The sequence below is a fragment of the Lithobates pipiens genome, unplaced genomic scaffold (genome assembly GCF_037356315.1).
Source record: "Lithobates pipiens isolate NorthernLeopardFrog02 unplaced genomic scaffold, aLitPip1_a1.2 Scaffold_19, whole genome shotgun sequence".
NCBI lineage: Eukaryota > Metazoa > Chordata > Amphibia > Anura > Ranidae > Lithobates > Lithobates pipiens.
In genome coordinates, this window is record NW_027507764.1 from 121,772,666 (window position 1) to 121,788,571 (window position 15,906).

The following is a 15,906-nucleotide window of genomic DNA, read 5'->3' on the forward strand; positions in this document are numbered from 1 at the left end:
AGAGCATTCCAGTGCCAGACACCCTGTTTACACTCTGCTTTCTCCATGGTGCCCAACATCCCACAGGCCAAATGCATTGGGCTGACAGGCCGCATGTGGTCCACATCCTGCATGTTGAGCTGCAGTGTCTGGGAGGGAAAGCATTTGGGATACAAATGTGGGAGGATTTGGCTCAGTCGGGAAAGATAAAGATAGTTTTTCCTTACCTTTTATGAGGCTTGTACATTCTTTCATTTAGTTGTACTTTAACAGCCTGTTGACAATAAAGGAACAGCAGTACACTGATCAGTCATCAACTCAGCTCATTATGCTCTCCTTGGCTGTTAGCGCTGCCTCTTCCTTTTCCAAGGAAAGGTGCTGCTATGCATGGGATGACAGAAAGTTGAAATCAAATCAAATGTAGCTAGCTGTGTGTAAAAAATATATTAAATTGTTTTTAAAAGAATACACAGCTGCTTTAAATGGTGTTTTTATATTTGCCAAGAACTATGCTTTAACCCAATAATTGTGCTGAACCAGCAAGGACGTATTTAGTAACTTTCCTGGAACTGAATAGGTAGGTTATGTGGAATAATATTCTATAATATCAGCAGGACAAATTCTAACACCCTGCATTCCATTTTCTTTTCAGTTTCTGATTTGCCATCACTGTTTAATGATGTGAAGTATCTCATTTTACTTGGATGTACATACAAAAACTATAAAACAGAAGAAATGGTTGACACTTTAAACAAGGTAAGATAGCCGCCAACGTTCTGCAGCCTATGTGGAAAAAGGTCCATATGTGAAGATTTTATACCTTAATCTCTTTTATATCGTATGTGGTTTTGTATCCATAATATACTTGTCAAGAAAACTAACATTGCATTTAGTGAAATTGTTATTTTAGTGTTCCCCTCACTCCTAAAGTGGTGTTTCCCCCCCCCCCAAAAAAACACGAATGTGCATAAAAAAAACCTCTAAATGGCTGTTGGTAGGGGGTTCCTCGTAGTCTGCCTCCTTCAGTTCCTGGGCTCTTGACGTCACTTCCCCTCGGCGCAGGAAGGGCTCAGCTCTGCCCCCTCCCTCTTGTCAATCATCTGGGACACGTGACAGGTGCCAGAATTTGCGCGGCCAATCATGCGAACTGGGTGCCCGGCTGGGAAAGCCAATGCCGGCGCTGCCGTACGGAGGGGGGAGACGAGTGGGGCTTCAATCCCCCACATCGCTGGACCCTGGGACAGGTATGTGTCTGATTATTAAAAGTCAGCAGCTGCAGTATTTGTAGCTGCTGACCTTTTAATTTTCTTTTTTTTTTAAATGGGAACCCCTCTTTAAGTGACAGCCACCTATCAAAACACTTATCTACCTGCTCCCAAATTCTTCACTGTTTTGCCCTACCTGACACCAACAGCTTTTACAGAAAGAAGTTCCATATACTTCCCACTTCTACTGCACGCTGCTTGGCTCATTAATCCCTTAGGCTGCTTCTATGTATGATTGACCCCAACCATCCAGAGCACTGTGGCTTTACCCATAGGAATAAATGTGCTGAGCTGTGCAGGCATATAGTAAGAGCTGGATGAGGCTGGGAGTTACCTTTTGCAAAGGGTGCTTAGCACCACACAGTAAAGGACTCTAAAAAAAGGCTGAAGGTAAGTATTTCAATTGGTAGTTGCCACCCAGGTTGCTGGGGAAACAGTTAAAAGACAACTTCACAAAAATGTACAGTTCTATTTAAAATAATAGCAGTCCAACATTACTAACCAGATCAATCACTGTTTTTGGTATGAATTATATTTCTACATGGCAAATAATTTACTAGTAGGTGTAGTAGAGTAATAGAAAACCAACAGACCCAACAGTCATAACATACACGCTGCTGATTCTGTGTAATTGAATCATTAATTGAAATGGGTGTGTTCAAATAATAACAGTGTGGAGTTCAATTAGTGAGGTCAATCAGTCTGTGAAAAAAAACAGGTATCAAACAGGTGGCCCTTATTTAACCACTTCAGGCCCGAAAGACTTTACTCCCTTCGAGCCCGTTCACACTGAGGCAGCACGACTTGCAGCGCGACTGCCTCAGGCGACCGGGATCCGACTTTAGCGGCGGCTTGTGAAATGACTTCTGTATAGAAGTCAATGCAAGTCGCCCCAAAAGTCGTACAGGAACCTTTTTCTAAGTCGGAGCGACTTGAGTCGCTCCGATTAGAACGGTTCCATTGCATAGAGCGGGACGCGACTTGTCAGGCGGCTAAGTCGCCTGACGGGTCGCCCCTGTGTGAACGGACCCTCACTTACCAGGCAATTTTTTGCAATGCGGTGCTTTAACTGACAATTGCCCAGTTGTGCGATGCTGTACCCAAACAAATGTTACATCCTTTTTTTTCACTAATAGAGCTTTCTTTTGGTGGTATCAGCTCTGCGGTTTTTATTTTTTGCGCTATAAATAAAAGAAGAGTGACAATTTTGAAAAAAACACAATATATTTTACTTTTTGCTATAAAAATATCCCAAATAAAAAAATGAAAAAATAAATGTTTTCCTCAGTTAAGGCTGCTATTTATTCTACATATTTTTGGTTAAAAAAAATCGCAATAAGCATATATTGATTGGCTTTGCGCAAAAGTTTTAGCATCTACAAAATAAGGGATAGATTTATAGTATTGTTATTATTATTATCATTATTTTATATTATCAGCGATTTTTATCGGGACTGTGATATTGCGGTGGACAAATTGGACACTTTTGACACATTGTTGGGACCATTGACATTTATACAGCGATAAGTGCTATAAAAATGGACTGATTACTGTATAAATGTCACTGGCAAGGAAGGAGTTAACTCTAGGGGGCGATCAAGGGGTTAACTGTGTTCCCTAGGTGTGTTCTAACTGTGGGGGAATCAGACTGACTAGGGGGGGAGACCGACCGGTGTTTATACTTAGTATGAACACAGGATCTGTCTCCTCTCCCCTGAGAGAACCGGAATTTGTGTGTTTACACACACAGATCCTGTTTTTTGCTCTGTCACGATCGCGGGTACCCGGAGGTCATCGTGCCCTCTTGGCACTCACATCGGCTCCAGGGACACGCTGTGGGCATGCGCCTCCTACAGCGTCTTAACGGGCCAATGTACAGCTACGACGGCTCGCCCAGGGGAGCCATCCTGCCACAGTATAACTGCGACGGCCGGTCGGGAACCAGTTAAGGATGAAGGCAGCAAATTTTGTACAAGCTGGGTATAGTGCATTTCTCTCTGAAAATCTGAGTAAAATGGGTCATTCCAGACATTGTTCAGAAGAACTGCGTACTTTGATTAAAGAGGGGAAATGAAGTGCAGAAACTGATAGGCTGCTCAGCTAAAATGCAACTAAAACCCTAAAACCAGAAAGACGTCAAAGAAAACGGAAAACAGCCATTCGAATGGATCGAAGAATAGCCAAAATGGTAAGACTAAACCAATGATCAGCTTCAGGGTGATCGAAGAAGGTCTAAAGTTACCTGTGAGTACTGAAATAATTAGAAAATTACTACGTGAAGCCAAGATATCGGCAAGAAGCTCCCGCAAAGTCCCATTGTTGAAATAATGACGTGCTGAAGAGCTTACAATTTGCCAAAGAACACATTGGCTGGCCTAAAGAGAAATGGCACAACATTTTGTGGACTGATAAAAGCAGATTGTTCTTTTTGGGTTTAGGGGCTGCAGACAGTTTGTTGGACAACCCCCCAAACACTGAATTAAAGCCACAGTACACTGTGAAGAATGGTGGCGCGAGCATCATGATATGGGGATGTTTCTCCTACTATGGTGTTGGGCCTATTTATCGCATACCAGGGATCATGGATCAGTACATGGAATACATTAAATACTTGAATAGGTATGGGTGTTTCAACAAGACAATACTTGAAGAATAGGTGTTTCAACAAGACAGCGACCCCAAACACACCAGTAAGCAAGCAACATTTTGGTTCAAGACCAACAAGATTAACGTTATGGAATGGCCAGCCCAAACCCAGGACCTTAATCCAATAGAAAACTTGTGGTGAAACATAAAAAATGCTGTTTTTGAGGTGAAACCAAGAAATGCAAAGGATGGGGAGACGAGAGTGCACCCCCCCCCCGAACCGTACCAGGCCACATGCCCTCAACATGGGGAGGGTACATTGGGGTAGCCCCTCAAAGCACCTTGTCCCCATGTTGATAGGGACAAGGGCCTTATCCCCACAACGCTTGCCCGGTGGTTGTGGGGGTCTGCGGGCGGGGGGCTTATCGGAATCTGGAAGCCCCCTTTAACAAGGGGAACGCCAGATCCCAGCCTCCCTCCTCTGTGTCTCTCTCCCCCCCCCCCCTCTTTTCCTGCAACCTGCCAGGTTGTGTGCTTGTATAAGGTTCTGGTATGGATTTTGGAAGGGACCACTACGCCAACTTCTGCTCGGGCTGAAGTGTTCACCCATCCCTATTCACAGGTGCCAGAAGTTGGTCGACTTCATGCAACACAGATGTTAAAGAGGTTGTAAACCTTAGAATACAAACAAAAAAAACCTGACATACACTGACCTACCTGACACAAACACTGACCTTCTTGATGGCACATCAGCACACGTCAGATTTCGGGTGACCTTTAATCTCCTGACACATCTATTTATAACTTGTCACCGGTGAGAAATGTTTAAAATGGTTATATCAGTATAATTGTATAGATCAGGCTTTTGTTTACTTGTCTATTACAAATTTCAGCTCTTATTTATTAACCGCCATTCAATCACTGAAACAGATTTTTCATATCCCTGCACACTCTAGAAATTTGAGTCCAGATTGTTGCTGCTCAGCCTTACCTGTAGTGTGCGAGTACACTCATCCCGGCATTCACCACCACTCAGACAGCCCTGCATGCACCAGGCAGCCAGAGCCAGGATAGAAGAGCCGCCCACCCATTTACACAGAGCGAGTGGGGGACTTCCAGTGCCCAGCGCAGCCGCTGTGTCATTCCCGCCTCCTCCTGGACCCGGCAGTGCATATGATGGACTTCACGCATCCCGCGGTCCCGACATTGGCCTGGTTTGATGTCCATCATGGGGCCGGTTCCCGGGAGGCGGGATTTTTTGTATGTCACTCGGCCACACTGGGTAAGCGTGAGATCGTTCCCTGAGACCCTGGGCTTTTTGGGGGCACACTCTGGGCTTTTTGGGTGCACGCTCGGGGCTACAGCCCCCCCATCCCAATGCCACTGCCTGTAGGTACATGTCAGCAGAGGAAGATTACTTCATCTTTAAGCAGTTCTCAGAAACAATGGTTACACAACTGAATTTAGTTCAGTGGTTTACAGGAAAGCTAAACCTTCAGTCTTTCAATTTTTTTTTTTACAGTAAAAGAGTTTGTAAAGAATTTTTTTTGGAAAAGCCTAATATTCCTTTTTTTCATGTTTTGATTTGGAATAGACTATGCAGTGTTTCCAATAAATTTGCGTGTATGGGAAAAAAAATCTATTATAAGGATTTTGAGCTTTATTCACTTTTTGGAACACAACTGTCGGTAACTCTTGTATTAACTTTGCTAAAATGATTTCTGAATCTGTCACTGGATTTCATTTCAGGCACTGGATATTCAGATGAGGATATTGAAGCGAGTTCCTTTTGAACAGCCAGATATGATCACAAAACAGTTACAAATGGCTTCCAAAATCTGTGTACAGCTTGCTGAATATTACTTAGGGGAGAAGGATTACACAAATGCACTGAAATACTACAAAGATGCAATATCATACTACGACGCGGACAATAAAGTAAGTAATTCACATCATCCACCCAGAGAATCGAAAAAATAAAAAATTATATATATATATATATATATATATATATATACTGTATAGATTCATGTCCTCCAAATTCATGCAATAGACTGTGAACTTTCTGAGGTTACCATATGAAGTGAAGCTACAGTATACCTAAAGTTAAACTAAACTCTTTCAATCAACGTTAACTATTTTTAATCCTTAGTAAATCAATAGGAAGGTATATCATATTTACATGTTTTATACTTTTTTGTCTGACTTGTACTTGTATGCTTAATACAACTTTATTGCAAAAGCATAACATGGTGCATTAAAAATTACTGGATCTGTAGAAAAGCCAGAATAATCGAGGAGTGGGTAGTATCAGGTTGGCCAGTGTTCAGTCACCGGTTTGTTAAGGCGAATGTCCATGTTCAATAAAAGTATTTGGAAGTGTTTCAGAAAACGACTGATCCCATTTAATTTAACAGGTAATGCTACAGTTGTCACATCTGTTCCTTACAATGGATGACTTGGATGGCTGTGAAATGCAGTGCAATGTCCTACTTCAAGACCCAAGATATAAAGATGAAGCTACCATGGTAAACTGAATGTTGGCTTGTCTTTCATGTTCTGTATACTGCAAATACATATATTTATTTAGTGTATTTGTATTACACATACATTATTTTATTTATATATATATATATATATATATATATATATATATATATATATATATATGCACAACACAAAGAAAGGCATCAGAATTAACCACTTCAGCCCTGGAAGGATTTGCCCCCTTAATGACCAGGCCATTTCTTTGCGATACGCACTGTGACACTTTAACTGACAATTGCACAGTCATGCAACGCTGTACCCAGACAAAATTGACATCCTTTTCTACCCACAAATAGAGCTTTCTTTTGGTGGTATTTGATCACTTCTGCAGTTTTTATTTTTTGTGCTATATGCAAAAAAAGCGTGTCAATTTTGAAAGAAATTTTTTTTTTTTACTTTCTGCTTTAATATATATCCAAAAAAAATAAATAAATACATACATATGTAGGGGGGGATAGGCTCACTGGGCAAGAGGTTAAATAGAAACTTTGGGTTGGTAATTGTTGGTTATGCTCGCGCTACAATGGTAAAGCAAAGAGAGCTAATATGGTTGCAGCAAACCACCGACAGAGGTGCAGACCCTCCCCTCAAGTGATACTAGTGAAAAAGAATGGTGTTGCGCTCCACACAAAATTAATTAAATCAAATAACAGTAAATAAATAATCGCATACAAAATCTAAAAGACACACCTATGCGATTAAAATTAATTTAAATTATAACTGTATCCTATATGCATAAAATCATTCAAAGTGACTAATGGGGTATTCAGAATATACACATATTCCTAGTGTTATTCATACTATAATCAATAAAGAAATTCAAATAGTCTATGTAATCGTAATAAAGTGCAAGTGAAGCAATAAATAGCGAAATCGCAGGTACTAATAATACCGATCCAGAAAAATGTGAAATCCAAAATGTGTCTCAATCCATAAAAGTGCATCCAAGTGAAAACGTATGTAAAAAATTTGTATAAAAGTAAAATCCAGCAAAAAAATAAACAAACAAGTGTATATATAAAGATATACCAAAAATTATATAAATAGAACTAAATATAAGCCACAGTCCAAAGGAATTTCTTAAAGTGTCTCTAATTGTCGAAAAACTAGCAATCCATATCAGGTCATGCAAAATAAGTGAATCCACACTGTGCTGTGTAAAAGGTTAATTCTGTGAACGAACACGGGATAGTTCCACCGGTGATCTTACAATTCCTCAAAGTGGGTGCTCACACACTGAGTGCAGTGGGTACCTTACCTCACTGCTGTCAGTTAGACAGCAATATGCTCCAATAATTAAGGTGTATATCCTCAGTTGATATAGGCACAGCAATATGCTCCAATGGTTTAAGGTGTATATCCTCAGTTGATACAGGCACCCCAGATAATTCCCTCCAGGTACTCAGCCATGGATCACAGATCAAACCCGGAAAAAAGAAGAGGGGCTCCAATAGTGAAGTAATGTCACACAAATTCTTTATTATAAAAAGGACAAAGTCCTGGGTACTCACATTAAGTAGCATAATTAAAACGTTACAGCTAAAACAACGAACGGCCTCCTCGTTCGTACCCCGGATGTCGCTTCCGGTATCCTCCTAGGCAAATCCTACGCGTATTGTCATTGATCACGTGACTTCATCAGGGACTAAAGCATAGGAGGTGAACGAACGTTTAAATAGTATCTCTAATTCGCGGCCATTTTCCTGTAGCCCGTAGTATCTATTCCTATTAGCGATCGAAAATCTTGCTACGCGGCCATTTTCTAGAAGTCTCTAATACCGATCGCTTCACAGCCATTTTCTTATAGGCTCTTAGGGAGTGATAGCCAATGTTCGATTAACGTCGGCCATTTTATCGTAGTTTCCTCATCTACACTCATCTAGTGAGTGGATGCTATGCTCGCCGCCATTATCTCATCGTTTAGATGGAAGAAACGAAAATAAACCCATGTCCACTTTTGTGGACTGGGTTTATTTCAATTAAGACACCCTGTGGTTACGCCTATTCGGGGACATAACAACAGGGGATCCTTTACTCCGGCTAAATGGCTCTAAGTATCGCTAGCAGTATTAATAGAGGATTAAGAAATAATGTTTTTAATTAGGAAATTAAAACGAAGGGATCATAAAATATTCATAAAATAATGGCTTAAGACAAGAGGTATTATTAAAATATTAAAATATTAGTAGGTTCTTTAATTTATGGGTAAAAACAAGTTGTATCTAAAACAAAGTAGAGCTGTACCTAAAGCCCTACATCCAACCAAAAAATAGGTGATTCCTCCAAACTCATAACATATTCTAGTGTAAGGATAAGGTGACCCAGACGGTTTATTTAGCAATATTCAAGGTATCAGATAAGGCACATATGCATGCGATTTAGGGGGTGGATACCGGAAAGGAAGTCCAGAGTTCCCATATCTCCCTTCCAGTATATCATCCTAAGCATAATAAATCAAAGATATATATAATAACACTTCAAGTATATAAAATTACAGTACATAATTAAAACTATCTAAAAGTCGCTAATAAAACAGTTAAGATCAAACTCTATATTGAGCCCTTGGGGTGTAAAAGTATCTAAAGTAAAGATCCACTTTGATTCTAGTTGACTAAGTGTTCTAACTTTGTGACCTCCTCTCCAATGCTTCCTGTAGGGCTTAATACCCCAAAATGTGAGGTGAGTGGGATCTTTATTATGGTGTGTCAGGAAATGCCTTGACACATTATGTTTGTCAAATCCATTGATTATGTTTTTGACCTTTATACGTACTCTCAGGGGTCTTTTGGTGCGGCCTACATATTGTAGGCCACAACTGCATTGTAGAACGTACACAGCTCCTTCCGTGGGGAATATATCGATAAATATCTGCAACCAGTGGTCAAGCAAACAAAAGCGTACCTTAGAGACACTAAACAGGTACTACAAATCATAGAAGGATTATCAAAAGAGGAAGGCCCATGGATTATGGCATCAGCAGACGTCTCTTCACTATACACAGTGATCCTACACCACCAAGCTTGTGAGGCTGTAAAATGGGGCCTAAGGAAATATAGTACATTGCCATGCGTTCAGCGGAAATACCTAGTCAAATGCTTAGACTTTTGCTTAAAGAATAGCTATTTTTGGTACGATCGCGAGTATTATCACCAAAAAACCGGAGTGGCGATGGGAGCTAAGTTTGCACCCAGCGTGGCATGCTTGTTTATGTCTCAATGGGAAGAGGATGTGGTATTCCCTGGCAAACCTGAAGAGCTAATGTTGTATAAGAGGTATATAGACGACATCCTCATATTCTGGAAAGGAGATATTGATAGCTTAATCGCATTCTTGGAAACATTGAATCACAACGACAGGAATATGAAACTGTCGTGGGTAGTCAATAGTGAATCTATATCTTTTCTTGATTTAGAAATCTTACAAGAGAACAAAACTTTACGCACAAGAACGCACTTTAAAAATGTTGACAAGAACAGCTACCTGCCAGTCATGAGCTGCCATCACAGAAACTGGCTGTGCAATATTCCAAAAGGACAGCTGATGCGATTACGCAGAAATTGCACAAAAGTTGAAGAATATCTCACACAAGCAGATAAAATTGGTCAAGGGTTTACAAACAAAGGGTATAAGGATGAAGAAATCAGGATGAAGATTATGGAAGTCAAAAACATGGATCGAATGGAGATGATTAAAGATAAACAAACTCCTAAGCTGGAAGCTGGCAAAGTACCAATTATACTGAATTACAATGCCCAATATAGAAAAATTGAGACGATTATTAAAAAACACTGGTATATCCTACGCTCAGACGTACATTTGAAGGACCTCTTACCCCAATGCCCAAAATTCGTGTATAAGAGGGCACCTACATTGAGGGATAAGATTGTTAGGAATGTCCCCGATCCACCATATAATGGTGTGACTTTCTTTACGGGAAAAGGCTTCTTTCCGTGCAAACGGTGTTTTGCGTGCACAAAAACAAAACGCCCACCTGAGAAAAGATTCAAATTCAGTTCTACAAGTACTGGGAACTCCTATGACATCAAAGAGTTTATATGCTGTAACACGGAAGGAGCTGTGTACGTTCTACAATGCAGTTGTGGCCTACAATATGTAGGCCGCACCAAAAGACCCCTGAGAGTACGTATAAAGGAACATGTCAAAAACATAATCAATGGATTTGACAAACATAATGTGTCAAGGCATTTCCTGACACACCATAATAAAGATCCCACTCACCTCACATTTTGGGGTATTGAGCCCTACAGGAAGCATTGGAGAGGAGGTCACAAAGTTAGAACACTTAGTCAACTAGAATCAAAGTGGATCTTTACTTTAGATACTTTTACACCCCAAGGGCTCAATATAGAGTTTGATCTTAACTGTTTTATTAGCGACTTTTAGATAGTTTTAATTATGTACTGTAATTTTATATACTTGAAGTGTTATTATATATATCTTTGATTTATTATGCTTAGGATGATATACTGGAAGGGAGATATGGGAACTCTGGACTTCCTTTCCGGTATCCACCCCCTAAATCGCATGCATATGTGCCTTATCTGATACCTTGAATATCGCTAAATAAACCGTCTGGGTCACCTTATCCTTACACTAGAATATGTTATGAGTTTGGAGGAATCACCTATTTTTTGGTTGGATGTAGGGCTTTAGGTACAGCTCTACTTTGTTTTAGATACAACTTGTTTTTACCCATAAATTAAAGAACCTACTAATATTTTAATATTTTAATAATACCTCTTGTCTTAAGCCATTATTTTATGAATATTTTATGATCCCTTCGTTTTAATTTCCTAATTAAAAACATTATTTCTTAATCCTCTATTAATACTGCTAGCGATACTTAGAGCCATTTAGCCGGAGTAAAGGATCCCCTGTTGTTATGTCCCCGAATAGGCGTAACCACAGGGTGTCTTAATTGAAATAAACCCAGTCCACAAAAGTGGACATGGGTTTATTTTCGTTTCTTCCATCAAAACGATGAGATAATGGCGGCGAGCATAGCATCCACTCACTAGATGAGTGTAGATGAGGAAACTACGATAAAATGGCCGACGTTAATCGAACATTGGCTATCACTCCCTAAGAGCCTATAAGAAAATGGCTGTGAAGCGATCGGTATTAGAGACTGCTAGAAAATGGCCGCGTAGCAAGATTTTCGATCGCTAATAGGAATAGATACTACGGGCTACAGGAAAATGGCCGCGAATTAGAGATACTATTTAAACGTTCGTTCACCTCCTATGCTTTAGTCCCTGATGAAGTCACGTGATCAATGACAATACGCGTAGGATTTGCCTAGGAGGATACCGGAAGCGACGTCCGGGGTACGAACGAGGAGGCCGTTCGTTGTTTTAGCTGTAACGTTTTAATTGTGCTACTTAATGTGAGTACCCAGGACTTTGTCCTTTTTATAATAAAGAATTTGTGTGACATTACTTCACTATTGGAGCCCCTCTTCTTTTTTCCGGGTTTGATCTGTGATCCATGGCTGAGTACCTGGAGGGAATTATCTGGGGTGCCTGTATCAACTGAGGATATACACCTTAAACCATTGGAGCATATTGCTGTGCCTATATCAACTGAGGATATACACCTTAATTATTGGAGCATATTGCTGTCTAACTGACAGCAGTGAGGTAAGGTACCCACTGCACTCAGTGTGTGAGCACCCACTTTGAGGAATTGTAAGATCACCGGTGGAACTATCCCGTGTTCGTTCACAGAATTAACCTTTTACACAGCACAGTGTGGATTCACTTATTTTGCATGACCTGATATGGATTGCTAGTTTTTCGACAATTAGAGACACTTTAAGAAATTCCTTTGGACTGTGGCTTATATTTAGTTCTATTTATATAATTTTTGGTATATCTTTATATATACACTTGTTTGTTTATTTATTTGCTGGATTTTACTTTTATACAAATTTTTTACATACGTTTTCACTTGGATGCACTTTTATGGATTGAGACACATTTTGGATTTCACATTTTTCTGGATCGGTATTATTAGTACCTGCGATTTCGCTATTTATTGCTTCACTTGCACTTTATTACGATTACATAGACTATTTGAATTTCTTTATTGATTATAGTATGAATAACACTAGGAATATGTGTATATTCTGAATACCCCATTAGTCACTTTGAATGATTTTATGCATATAGGATACAGTTATAATTTAAATTAATTTTAATCGCATAGGTGTGTCTTTTAGATTTTGTATGCGATTATTTATTTACTGTTATTTGATTTAATTAATTTCGTGTGGAGCGCAACACCATTCTTTTTCACTAGAAACTTTGGGTTGATTCACATGTTTTCATGCAGTTGTAGGCCAGACTGATGTCTTGGTGCTAAAGGCCTAGAGAGGCTAGCTGGGGTACAAAGCTTTTTTAATGTCTTTTTTTATATTAAGAGCCCTTTCATATTGAACCGCGGGCTGCATTATTCGGCCTCTAGCAGGGCACTTTTAACTCCTGCTAGCGGCTGAGGAAAGGGTTAAATGCGCCTAAAAGCGCAGCTGCCGAAAGCTTTGCAGGCACTTCGGCAGCGGTGCCATTCATTTCAATGGGGCGGTTTTATGCAGTGTATATATCGCTCCTCCACCGCCCCAAAGAAGCTGCTTGCAGGACTTTTTTTAACGTCCTGCCAGCGCAGCGCCCCAGTGTGAAAGCACTCCGGCTTTCACACTGTGACTGCAGATCAGGCATTTTTCAGGCACTTTACAGGCTCCATTTTTAGCCCTTTAGCGCCTGAAAACGCCTCCAGTGTGAAAGGGGTCATCGTTATAACACTTTTCTTTGTTTAATTCACTAACTTTTCTCTCCCCTTTGGTCTCCTCTTCTCCCCGGTCTCAGGAATTCCTCCTGTGCTGCTCCCTTTCTACTCAACATTTAATTAGCCATTTGCCAACCTGCCAGTTTTGTCACATTAGTGTAACATAAGTAGCAAATATTAAAGGTTAAAAGTGAGTACAATAAGATGTTTCTAAGCAGGTGTAAAACCAAACAAATATCTCTTTGTGCCCCTACAAAGCCCATGATCTTTGGAGCTGAACATAATACATTATTAGTGGCTTATCTTCAGCTTTTCCAGCCTCCCACAACCCTCATGTCCCATAGACCTGTGAGAGTGTTGCAGTAGGCAATAAATAAATAAATTTCGCCCCCCCCCCCCCCCATTCCCTTCATCATGACATAAATCTGTATAGCTTTAAAAAAAAAAGTGTTTCTTTGTTTCTATTATAAAAGTTAGTAAATTAGTAATTTTTCTCCTTCTCCGATGTGCGCTAAGGAGGCTGCACTGATGAGGCAGCACTAACGGGCACTGATAAGGCTGCACTGATATGCGGCGCTGATAGGTGGCAATGATGGGCACTGATAGGTGGCTGATGAGCACTGATAGGCATCACTGATGGGCACTGAAAGGCGGCATTGATAGGCAGCACTAATGGTGTCATGTACCTGGTAGGAGACTGAAATGATGAGGTCGGCCTCTCTTGTATATCCAGCCCAGGCCCCAATGAGAGTGGAACAGATGGTGCCAAGGGACAGGAGGAACATGAGTGCCTGTAGATGTTGCTTGCAGAGCTTGTGACAGGAGTTGTAGATGTGGTGATTCAGGCAGGACATCAGATCAGCAACTGTGATGATACCAGGTAGACCGGACAAGGTTTAAGGGACACTATACCAAGCTTGCAGGTTCAGGGTACGTGGTTTGCTGGAGCTCCCTGCAGTCTTAAGACAGGAGCACACTGTGTCCACTGGAGCTGGAAGGAGGGGCAGCCAGCACAGGCACTCAGAGGCAACGTGAAGCCAAACAGGAGACAGAAGAGTAGTCAGAAGGATAACCGGAGCCAGCAGCAAGCAGTCAGCGACGTACCAGGCATGATGATCAAAAGCATAAACGAAATCCAAGGTCAGGTCAGTGGTAAGCCAAGTCAGGAACGGATATTAGACAGGATACCAGCATACCAGCAGGAGTAACAGCACCCTTTAAATAGGCCATCTGGCGCCAATGGCAACTGTGGATATGCTCGCACATTCTTTCACAAATGCACGTTGGTGCATTTGAAAATATTTGTTCGCCTGTGTACAATTCTTTTAACCAAGGTACACGATTGCGCATGTGTGTGCGCCCGGCGTATCACAGCAATGGGAACTGACAGACAGCACTGATGGGCACTGATTATCATTGTAAATGTGTCCTGTGTGGATTGCCGCTTACCGGCTCTCCTCTTCTAACATGTTGTCAGCGTGAGGAGAGGACTGCCGATAACCAGCAAATCCTGTTTACATTGTAATCCCCTGTGATTGGCCCTTTAATCTGATCTGTAATCAGATGTGTCCAAATGCACAGCCCAGGGGTGTGTGGGGAGGCAGGGTTCTGGAGGGGCCTCCCGGAAATGTGTGACCGCACTGTAGCCATCCTTTGGCTATAACACGGTCAGCAAGAGGCTAGTTATTTCTCATTCTTGAAAAATGTATTTTGCTTCTTTGATTTTTCCTTTCTTTGTGCTGGAAAAGATTGGTATTTGTCTAATTCTGTCCTGTGGGCTGTCAGCAGGGTCGGACTACCACTAGGGGAACTAGGCAGTTGCCTAGGGCACACTACCACCTAGGGCGCAGCCGCTGATTTCCCTACTCTCTGTTGCAGGGACGTAGATAAGGGGGGTCAGGGAGGTATGACCCAATCATCTAGGCAATTATACATTTTCATGTCACTAATGCATATACTGCACCTCTGCTTAATAGTCATTAGAATTATGTATAAACTACAAATAATGTCATAATCATTATTAGCCCTCAAATTCAACTGATCTTCTGTTCTTACCCATTAGATGATGGCAGACATCATGTTCCGGAAACAGCAGTATGACAAAGCTATAGAACATTTTCAGCGGGTTCTGGAAAAAACACCAGGTTTGAATATCTTTTACTGGTATAATTCAATGTTTCCCATACTTGCTTTTTTTTGTGTATCACAATCACGACCTTTGAAGTATTTCATCGACACTCGTACTACAAAAATAATCACGTTTTCCACCCACCTACACTTCCACTATCCAATCAAAATTCTCAGGACTTCTCAAAATTGTCCACTAGGCCAAACAGAAGCCCCTACAAACAGTTTCCCAGGCCTCACTGCCACTGGTAGTTGATCGTACAGTATTTTCACCTACTATACCCAATAGTATCATTTTTATTATCAGTCTTCATGTGTAAGCTCTAATACTGTGTGTGCCATACTATCCTGTTTGTATTTTAGATAACTTTACAGTCTTGAGTAAACTGATTGACTTACTAAGAAGAAGTGGAAAGCTGGATGATGCTCCGAAGTTTTTTGATACCGCGTTGACTGCATCTTCAAGGACCACACTAGAACCTGGCTATAATTACTGTAAAGGTCTTCATTGTTGGTAAAGAGGCAACATCACTATATAATCTAATTTAAACTTTCGTTTTGTTAAATACAATTACTGCAAAATGGATTCATACACAAG

General features: G+C 40.8%; 1 protein-coding gene across 3 annotated transcripts in view; it reads left to right on the plus strand.

Annotated features, from left to right (window-relative positions):
- TTC21A (tetratricopeptide repeat domain 21A) overlaps positions 1-15,906 on the plus strand; it is a 108,777-nt gene that overhangs the window by 69,293 nt on the left and 23,578 nt on the right. For all 3 annotated transcript variants that reach the window (XM_077491212.1, XM_077491213.1, XM_077491214.1), the window contains 5 exons: positions 632-735; positions 5,580-5,768; positions 6,248-6,358; positions 15,244-15,325; positions 15,672-15,822. In XM_077491212.1, the coding sequence (XP_077347338.1) occupies positions 632-735; positions 5,580-5,768; positions 6,248-6,358; positions 15,244-15,325; positions 15,672-15,822 (637 nt within the window). The remainder of the gene's footprint in view (positions 1-631; positions 736-5,579; positions 5,769-6,247; positions 6,359-15,243; positions 15,326-15,671; positions 15,823-15,906) is intronic.